We start from the raw sequence: 11189 nt of genomic DNA, 5'->3' as shown, positions 1-11189 counted from the left end.
ATTTGAGAGTTCAAACTATAGCTAGAGATAACTTACATAATTCACCAGTAAACTGTCCTTGACTGTTTGATCCCACATAGCCTATATCGAGAAGGTCACTGGCATTGCATTGGTGACCTCCTCGCAAGACTTCACCTTTTCTAGGTCCGGTCGATCCTTTAGAAGAAGCTGTTCCTGAAGAGCTGTGTCCGCCAGGGGATGGGAAGTTAGGTTTACTATATGGTACCAGTGCCTCTTCTAGAAAAGCAAAACAAAACAAAATCAATACACTAGAAATAAACAAGCTATTCTGTTCTGGACATCATATTCATTCCCTGCTTTCATGTATCTATCTTTTGTCTTCCTTTATAGCATAGCAATTTCACCAAAGAAATACACAACTCATTGTTGTATCCCGCAGACAAAAAAAAAAAAAAAAAGCATGAGTTTAATCTTTCTTTCTTGTAAATGCATAAGTTAGTTTGTATTAATTATAAAAAGCCTAGATTCATTATGAAGTAATAGATCACGAATCATAGATTGTTTAATAAAAATAGATGCACATACAATTTCCAAAACAATGCAGCTATAATTAGATTTTTGCTTCAAGCCTACATGAATATGCTTTTTCGTTTTCTTTAGTTTAAATTATGGTAACATTACCTCAATCAATTTAGAAAAAGAACTACAATATCAGCTAATTTAATTAGCTTCCAGCAGCTGAGTAATTTCTAATGATGCAAAGTACGCTGAAGATTTTTTCAACTAGCTGTGAATTACATTGGAAAATATTATATTATACATAACATTAGCAGGTGTAATATTTGGGGTGAGTAAACCTTCTTGCAGCTTGTTTCATATTCTGTTATGAGGAAAAGGCTCACTTTTGCTCACTTCACCTCTTAGGAAAGACCTGTAATAATGAAATGCTTGCAAGAGTAGCATTAATACTAAATAAAACACAGGACTGAACATCTTCACATAGCATCAAGTGAAACAAGACATCTCATCTGATTAGAGTTTCTGGGACATATTGTTGTAATAATCCTGACCTAAGAAGCAAAACAGCAGCACTGATTTAACACTGAAATAGAAGAACTATTTTCTTTGTTGCATATGATCCACTTTTGCTGTCTTGGAAGCTGAAGAAAAGACGTTGCTAAATAGTTTGATTCAAGATAGAATCTAAGTATATCCTTAACCTTAAAGACAAAAATTGCTCTTTCTGAATCAGTAAATATCTCCTGCTTGAATCTTAATTTTTTTTTGAAGTAAATCTGGGCTAAAAGGTGTTTTGTTGTTGTTGTTGTTTTAATATTGTATTTTCCATTGTTTTCACTCTTAAACAATCTGATGGAGAGAAACGTACTTTCTTTGACAGAGAGCAGAAAGAAAAGTAGGTGGGGATGGCTGGAAAAAAAGGAGATAAAAATGCTTTTATTCACAATCTCAAAGCCTTTGCCAAGGCTGCAGAAGGGGCACACAATTAACTTAGGGAAATGCTAAATGAGAACATATTTGTCGAGGAAACACAGGACTTTGTTCTCTGTGTCAACCAACACAAGTGTGTAGGATACATGAATTCCCCATATGATCTCCTATTGAACAGAACCTTTTCATAAGGTAAATATGTTGCAGAAGAGGGCAGACAGCCGACTTCTTTCTCTGCCAAAGCATCTCCCTATGGCCCTGCCCAAGGGACCAGAATATTTGCACTGCAGGACATAAGGACATTATCAATGTTTTGTGCTATGACCGTGTTGCCCTTGCTGAAATGTAAGGAATTGCTTAAAAGACATAGTAAAATGCCATTTAACAGCCAAAGCCTCCTAAATTATGTTACCTGTTCTTTATATATCAACTCCTAACAACAGAATCTGATGCAAACCTGCTTTCCAAAGGCTGGCTGAAATATGAAACAGCTTGCATTAAGGCAGCAATAAAGCAAGCAACATAAATCAGTTTAGCAGAAAGCTGGATACATTTTTAGAGGATGGAAGGAAAAGTCACTAGCATTACAAAAGAGTCTGAAGATGACATATATGGTCAACTGATTTGTTTTTCTAGTTTGTGGACTCAGGATAAGGCCTCCTTTGGGTTCAATGAAATATCGAGAAAAAACGACCACGAATAAATATAAGTACATTATCATTATAGAGCATATGGTGTGTTAAATTACCTGTTCTGTCCTCAGAAATAAATGTAATCCATAAATAAGCAATTGTAACATAAAATTAGGGCTAAGTTTTCCGTAACGTTGTAGCACATGAAAGGTAGGTGTCTGAAGTCCTTAGAATAGGCTCACTTTCATTAGACAGCTCTCAAGACAGTGCCCCATGCCTCAGTCTTGCAAAGAATACGGGGAGACTTTGTCAATGCCTTTCTCTTTGAAAGACTGAGCCTTTTCTGAAGTTATAATTCTATCCTATGCAAAATCTGGGTATGCATGGGAAGTAAGACATTTCTATACCCGACAGGAAAAACCAAGAGGCTTCTAATATCGTCAAAATTATTGTAACCTGATTTAGCACTACTTTCTGTAGAGGGGTAGCTGAGAATGTCATATTTGATGTGCTTCTACTGTTGTCCCACAATTAAGCCATTAGTAGGAACTCAGCTATCTTGTCTATTCTGAATGCAATCAGTGGACACCTAGCTCCCAACATCAGATATTCTTCTTCTATTCACCTTCAAAACAAAGGGTTTGCTTTCAAAGTTTCACCCAAAGCCTCGTAATGTCTGAATGAAGCTCCCTAAACTGCAAGACCACTTATTTTATGGAAGTGGATAGCTATGATAACTCCCTCTGGAAGTATTTGAAAACTGGAAGAGAACATATTTCCAGAGATCTTTGTCATTAATAAAGGAAAAGAGAAGAAGCACAACTAATATTATTTAAAAAATAAGCATGCAATCCAAGAGCAGCCTTTTAAAATCTAACAGAGAAAAGAGTATAGAGTAAGAAAGCCATAGCACAGAAGCTGGGATGGGAAGAAAGACATACAGGGTATGAAGGTCTGAACCTGTCCCACCAGGGTAAAACCACAGTACCTCCTAGAACAACCCTCTGTCATGCATGAAGGATAAGCACTTGCCCTGGTCATCCTGAATCTGACAAGAACAAGACACCTGTAAACACTCCAGCCCTAAAGTCAGTGCTCAGGTAGGGCACTGGAAGCATCAATATCAAGTTCTTTATGGTCAGAAAAATGCAAGTCATACAGTATGGGAATTTTACTACTGTGTACCAGAATAACTGGTGTCACAGAATAACTGACAACTTCTCTTTGTACACTTAAAGTAGAGGAAAGGAGGAGAGTTGTGGTTAAGAAGGTCAGACAAGCATACTTAATATTCATTTACAAAAAAAAAAAAAAAGATGCATGAAGTATATTGTGCTATTTTGTATACATTTGTACATCTTGTACATTGTAGTTAAAATTGCCATTACACTAAGTAGCATTAATTTCACACACTAATACTATTTTTAAACTGTGACTTCACATCATCATTTAGCAACATGAACAACTAACCACTTGTTTATGCAGCTGAAAGATTAAGGGGTACTAACTGTACCATTACTGTTACATTTTAAAATATGTATTGTATTTTAAATGTTTAAACTTTAATATGGGTAGCAATATTTACTAGGAGGACTTTACTCAGTAAATCCTGCCCCCATGGCAGCTTTGCCAGCATACTACTATTTTTTTAGAATGTCATTGATATTAGGGTGCTAAATTAACTAGGAGACTTAGTATTAGAATAAAATCTGAAAAAAAAGATGAATAATATGAGTGTGTCTATTGTCACTACAATACAGCTACATACAGACTTGAAGAAGTGGTGTAGCTCTAGAGAAAGCTCCACGTATCATGTAATTTTTTTTGTGTTAATTGTCTTTGAACCACTGCCTTCTTGTATCACTTTAATCAGCACTAGAATAACATATGATTAGTGAGTTAAAGAAAATACCCTAGTAAGCAGCAAAAACAGTAAAACAGCAGCTTTTACTTGCAGTCAGGCTGAGAAAAGGGATTTGCAAATGGTGTAGAACTGCAACTCCAGTTCAGCATTGCCTCCTTTACACATTTTTACAGACTTAAAATCCATTTAGAAGATAAAGTCAGCACTCAGCAAAGAGTAGGTCCTGTATAAGGGTGAAAGCCTATGCTGTCATCTTGCTAGGCCTAGGAGATGAATGTTATTTTGTCATAACCTTGAATAAGGAGAGGACTGTTATAAATATAGTTGGAATGAGTGTCGGTAGTTCAGAAGGACACAAACAAAAACAACTGCCAATTTGGATGCAAGTTGAAAGAACTATAAAATATAGCCCTGTACGTATGAAAAAATACATCTGACAGAAACTACTCTAAAAATCTCTTCCTCCTTTCCTGCCTGGCTGAAACCGCTCCTCTTTTTCCCACTGCTATGCCTGACAACATTATTAATTGCCAAAACACCGCAAAGAACACACCAAGTTAGGTGCTAATGAGGTTTCATGGCTGCAGGAGGGAAAGAACTTGGACCACAAGCTCCAACTTCACTTTGCCTCTTTTTCATTTTCTAGCATGAGCCACAGCAGTGTGGGAACACAGGGATGGAAGGAGATCTTAGCCTTCTGCCAGATACAGAAATCCTCAACTGAAAAGTTTCAAGAAGCCGTCTACGTGGCCTCATTTGGTGCAGCACACACGCACCTGATCCGAATGCTTGCTTGTGTTGGGCTTTCCTGAAATCCTCTTGGCGATCTGCGGAGCTTATCCACTCCTGGGTTTGCCGCTGCCACTCTAGTGACGTCCTAGCTTGCCGGTCCAAGGAGCTCTTTGTGTCATCTACGCTGGGTGCATGCTGCCTCTCAAGAGAGCTTCCTTTCCTCTCTGCCGAGCCTCCACGCTGGCCAGGGACTATTTGCTGCCTTAACCCTGACCGGGAGGCGGGTCGGGTGGTGGTGGAAGATCTAAAAAACGTGAATAAGATTTAGATGAACTAATTTTTAATTGAAACAGAACTTCTATTTGATGCTGAAAAGAAACAAACAAAAGAAATCCCTCACAAATGGTACGAATCTGCTGATTTTAAAAAGAGGAAATATCATGTTAATCAAAAATGGCTGCTTACTTTCACTAGTTTTCTACCACAGGTTACTGTGTTGCTAGCTCTTCTAACATCCATAATAATCAATAGACTCTGAGCCCTGACTTACGTTTCTAAGAATGATATTTATTTTCCATGGGGTATACTCCATCTGGCTCTTTGAGTAACAACAAGCAACTAAGAAAGAAGAACTGTAAGAACCAGATCTGTGCCAGTTGACAGAGTAATTTTCCCCCATCATATTGGGAGGCTTGCTTCATCACCTCCTTTTTTTGGGGTTTCATTTCAGCTTGAGGCTTGAGACTCAAAATCTAAATATGTTACTTTGTCAAGATGCAAAAAATTCCACAAAATCTTGGGAAAAAATATTCACAAAACCTATTGTCATTGAAAATGCGTCAACGTGTCTCTGGTAAATGCATGTTCAAATGGAACAAGCAATGAGTGAACGTTTTATTCAAGTACGATTTCAAAGTTCTCTCAAAAGGTATAGTCTTCACAGACAAGAGTATGACCACTCCTAAGCTTATCAGTCTTGCAAATATAACCAATCAAAACACAATTTCAGTTGAAATGTGAAAGACACCTGCCTGGTCTCTCTATCAACTTATCTTTTTCAAGTTTATGACGAAGATGCTTGTAGAATTGATGATGGAGCTTCTAATCACATTTGCAGAGGCAAAAGTACACTGTGTTTTTTTCGTTCATGACCCAAGTTAATTATAGAATCTGGATAATGGCAATTCTAAATGTAAGACTTTCACATAAACCATATGATAGACTAGTAAGAGTTAATAAAATCTTTAGATTATTAAAAACAAAAAAAAAAAAAAAAAGAAGAACATTTAGTATACTCTCCCATATAAGCTGTTTTATATTTAGAATAGTTTTTTAATTATCATTTTGGTTAATGCATAAGCCAAGTAAATCCATGCAGCCTCACTAACTTCACTAAATCTATGTTAGTTTACACTAGGTATGGTTACACCTCACTTTCTAGTATTTTGTACATTCATGTTGTGAAGGTTCATCAAGGAATTCAAAAGGCATGGAAGAGTAAGTCTCTCCTTTACTTGCAGAAAGGGCTGATTTTCATAATCCTAGTGAGACTTAAACTCATTTTATATATTGTTGAGGAGGCCTTTGAAGCTAATTCATTTTGAAGCCTCTATTTCAGCTTTATATGAAGATTCATGTCCTTGCTGTTAGAGGTAATATTTCTGTCTCCTACATATGCGGCACAAATGCTTCCAAAGTTGCTGAGTGCAGATGTGTGGGTTATTTGTGTCTAAAAGAGAAAGAAGTTGTATCCGACGTTGCTTCTGTATATTTGTTAAGAGCTGAAGTGTTATATCCCAGATTAAGATATCTATCTTCTGGCTAGAATGGTCTTATAACAATCTGCTAGCCAGCTTGGTGTATTCTTTATTTGCAGATCTAATTTGTTTGAGAAATTTTTAGTTATGAATATAGATGTGACCTTTCATGACAATGACTACGCTTCAGTTAATGTAGGTGGAAGCGGGAGAGTATGGGAGCTTGCCAATGTTAAAATTGCTTATAGTGTTGGCTTCCAAAATGGCATTTCTTATAACTGATTTTATTGCAATCATAACCAGTTAATGTACAGAACAACTGGCATCTGCTTATGCAATCTGAAATAGATATTACTGAAGTTGTGATGTATAAGCAATGGTGAAGGGATGCAAGACACGGACTCCTGATGGCTCTTGAACAGGAGACGTTTATTGCCCTTTTTCACTACTACATATACTTTCCCCGTAGTCCCACGCGCTGTCCACGCGCCCGAATCTGTCTTACAATTGGTTAGAGACCCTCAGACACGTGCCTTGAGCCAACCAGCAATTGGCCACTGCCCAAAGCTCATCTTTAACACTATAGCCAATTTACTTTATCTCGACCTTGCTCAAGTTTTTGGTTCTACCGCTGTTTTCCTCATTATCTCTAACTCAGGGACGTGTGAAACAGCACAAAGCTCCCTGTGAATTCCTTTCCCACACAATGGAGATGTATTGAATCCAATAAGCACAGTCATAACATGTCACTGGACAATGCAATTTTCCAAGATAAAATATTTAGTTTAATATAAATAAAATTTTTAAATAGTAGTATCACTACCAAAAAAAAAAAAAAGTTGAAATTATTGCATTATTAAACTTAACATACAGTACCTTTCTTCAGCAATTGCAATCTAATAGTTGTTATTAATTAGATACTAAGAAGGAAAGACTGTACTTGAACTGTCCTGCATGTTCTAGAGCTAGCTGTTACTCCTGGAATTACAGTAGGATTATGCTGTTGATTTGCTGTTAAGCTGACTCTTGCTTTTACATATCCACAAAATGGGCATAATATTTGTTCGATGAATAGAAATGAAATGAAAAACCATGGTTGTAAAGCTCTTTGGGTATTTTAGACCTGTGGCTGAGGTAGCTGAAATTAAAAAAAAAATAAATAAATTTATTTTCTGATGAAGCTTCACACAATTCTAGAAGGATTACGCGTAGTACAGAATTAATATAGAATCACAGAATCATAGAATATCCCGAGTTGGAAGGGACCCATAAGGATCATCTAGTCCAACTCTTGGCACCGCACAGGTCTGCCCAAAGTTTAGACCATGTGACTAAGTGCACAGTCCAATCTCTTCTTAAATTCAGACAGGCTTGGTGCAGTGACTACTTCACTGGGGAGCCTGTTCCAGTGTGCGACCACCCTCTCGGTGAAGAACCTCTTCCTGATGTCCAGCCTAAACTTCCCCCACCTCAGCTTAACACCATTCTCGCGGGTCCTGTCACTGGTGATAATGGAGAATAGGTCACCTGCCTCTCCACTCCCCCTCGTGAGGAAGTTGTAGACCACGATGAGGTCCCCCCTCAGCCTCCTCTTCTCCGGGCTGAACAGGCCAAGTGACCTCAGCCGCTCCTCATACGTCTTCCCCTCTAGGCCCTTCACCATCTTCGTTGCCCTCCTCTGGACACTCTCCAACAGTTTAATGTCCTTCTTGTACTGTGGTGCCCAGAACTGCACACATATAAGCTGTCTCCAGCCTGAATACAGGCTTACTGAACTATGCTAGATATGTCTGAGAAGATCTGTAAAGGAGGTTACTAATTCTAGCCAACCATCACCTGACTAAACCATTTGCTTTTTCACCTTTTTACTGAGGTTGATTGTCACATTAACACCTACCCTTCCTTTTTAATAAAAGAAGCTGGAAGAGAGCTGCATGTGGCAATGTGTCCTTTTGATTTGTTCCACAACTCAAGTCTTATGCAGCAGATCTGTCTTAGGTAAAGTTAACAAATATGCTGTTATCTTGTCAGGGCATATATAAAGACCCCATGCATCTAGAACATGACTTTCTTCCTCCAGTGCCACAGAGAAGTCTTGACTTTCCCTACCTCTCCTCTCTCTTCCCAGCAAAAGACATCTATATGTCTCAGCACACACTTGTGAGTCTGTACATACATGATGGCTAATGACTGGGATTTCAGCTGCTACTAAAGGGTAACAGAGATCAGATGACTTAGTCCTCTCAGTATCTAACAGGCAGACATTACCACAGAGAGGCAAGCAAACTCATTCCATAATGTCAATCATTCTAGAAAAGATTTGAATGTAGAAAATTAGGGACTTCAGGAGGATTTTCAGTAAAGATAAATGTCACTGATTGTCACTGCACTTCCATTTACAAGACATTTGTCTTCCAGGTGCCAGGTAAAACACCTCAAAATCCATATTGAGCTAGTAACTTCCTAGGCTAGTGGGATGCCATCCAAACTTCCACTTGTAGCATCTAATGGCAGGATTAACAGACTTGCAAGGAAATTTTATAAGTGTATTGAGGAAGGGAGGGATGAGGGGGAAGGGGGCAGTGATGGTCTTACTGATTTAGTAATGAAGGGATTGTGACTAAGAAGCTGTAGGACATCAGAGTGCCTTATCAGAGGCAGATGGATGTTTGGCTTGGGATTATTCAGCCTTCCTTTAGAAGGCAGAACATTGGCCAAATGATTCAGGCACCAGTCAAGCTTAGGCTCAACCTCTCATTATTAACTAAAAAAGAAAAACAAGTTATAAAACCAAGAAGTATAAGGACATCTCTTTCTATCTGTGCTAGTCATTTGTTTTCCTAGGGGTGATAATTACTGCTACATTTAATAAGTCTCTGAACTACTGTCTAGCATCAGTAGGCAAGCAATTTCTCTACAGCATGCCTTAGCAAAAATTGATCTGTAATACACAATAGCAAGACAGTGGGAAAGTTAATAGGAATCTTAAGCCACAGTTCTCCATTTTATTCCATAACTACATGTCCTCTATTAGTCCTCTTTTTTAAAACAAACAAACAAAAAAACCACACCATGTTCAACTAAGGATGAGCTTTTAACTTCCTCTGTGGATTTTCTGTTGTCTCCACAGTCTTTTAGGATAGGGAAGTTAAAAACCAAGTTGTACAGGAGGACAAATATAATGATTCAATCTAGAGTCAGTCTCCAGAGGATTCTGACTTTAGACTGAAGGAAATTAAGAAAGAGGCTTTTAGGAGATTTGTATGGATTGGTGTCAAAAGTAAGCATGAAGCTGTATCCTCATATGCTTACAACATCTGGGATCTGTGTGGTACACATTAAACGTTACAGTTCCATAGGTCTTTTGCACTATCCCACATGGTTACAGTTAACAAGGAAGAAGTGCTCAGGAAGTGTACTAGAAAGGGCAGAGAAAGGACATAGCTGGAGCTTACTTGAAATGGAAATTTAAAATGACATATCCAATATGTGATGAGCTCTAAACACAGGATGCTAAGACTCATCCAGCTGGGGAATTTGAATAAGACTGACAAACCAAGTGTGTTCTCATGTGAGAAATCCAAGGGGAAGCAGTAATAAGGGAATGGACTGGAGACATCTCAAAACCAAGAGAAAACATATAGTGATGGTTCCCACTAAAATCAGGAAGGCCCAGGCTGAATAAACTGGCCTGAATTCGAGCTCAGAATTGCTGGATCTGTCACTTGTTTTTTTCTAACTGCAGCTTAAGAACAGTAGTATTGCACATCTTTGTTAACTACATTGCAATATTCTACACAAAGCACCTAGTTCCCATTTTTAATTTCTGTGTACCAGAGGTTCCTAAATTTAGTTTGTTTACATACATACAGGTGACAGCAGCAATCTTTAGCTTCATTAATTGACAAAGGTTCTTTTGCAAATTTAGCTATGACTCAGACTTGCCTTTACACTTTAATGACTCATATTCAGTAACACTTGAGATGGAAAAAGAGTACAATTTGTGTTTGTTTGTTTCTGTGGTAAGAGAGAATGAGAAAGGATGCTCTATGATTTTAGTACATTACTCATTTTTAGTACATACAGTAAGCATTTGAATTAGGTTTATAACAGACAAATTTTATGCTACCAGTGTACAGAAGTTGTTACTGTTACTGCCTATGCCTGAGTGGTTGATTGTTGAGGATAAGGGTATAACTCTGGTGGTCTGACTCAAATATACTAAAGAAACTCCACTAAGATTAATGCTTTATGAAGAATAAATCAAAGACCATAGAAGATTCCTCTCTTTAAATAAATCTTAAAATCCATTCTCTTTCACCAATTTAAAACAATGTCAGATTTTATGATGGAGTCACTCCCTGAGGAGTCACACTTCTGCCTCATGACCTGAGTCAGATTCCCATTAGTCTTCTGATAATCACCTTATTGATAAATATTCCTATAGTAATAGCACTCAAAAGAAAAAAGATTAAAGTCCCAGTACACTTAGTGCATTACAAACACGCATGTATGCACAATTTGTGGCCCAAAAGGTTCATAGTTCAGCGTGACAGGATATGCCACACAGAAGGGTTGAATTTATATATTCACAGAAAGAGTATTGCCAACACCAAAAGCAACACCCAGGATTTCTACTTACTATTCTCCTAGACACATCTATTTAATAGATCTGTGTAGCATGGAGGCTTCTGGAATATATCCAGAAGTGGAGGGCATTAATGTTTAAACCAATGCAAAACCATATGAGTAGGGTCTAAGCTATTTTAAGTTCTTTCCTCAAATTATATTGTA

The 11189-nt window shown here is 37.8% G+C and overlaps 1 protein-coding gene across 1 annotated transcript in view; it reads right to left on the bottom strand.

Annotated features, from left to right (window-relative positions):
- Positions 1-11189, bottom strand: part of ROBO2 (roundabout guidance receptor 2) — a 1087423-nt gene that overhangs the window by 3805 nt on the left and 1072429 nt on the right. Inside the window, 3 exon segments of the mRNA XM_040566381.1 lie at positions 37-237; positions 4683-4904; positions 4907-4942. Coding sequence (XP_040422315.1) covers positions 37-237; positions 4683-4904; positions 4907-4942 — 459 coding nt within the window.

This window comes from Cygnus olor, chromosome 1 (genome assembly GCF_009769625.2).
Source record: "Cygnus olor isolate bCygOlo1 chromosome 1, bCygOlo1.pri.v2, whole genome shotgun sequence".
NCBI lineage: Eukaryota > Metazoa > Chordata > Aves > Anseriformes > Anatidae > Cygnus > Cygnus olor.
Note: the sequence above shows the minus strand (reverse complement) of the source record. Positions and strands in the feature narration are given on the sequence as shown.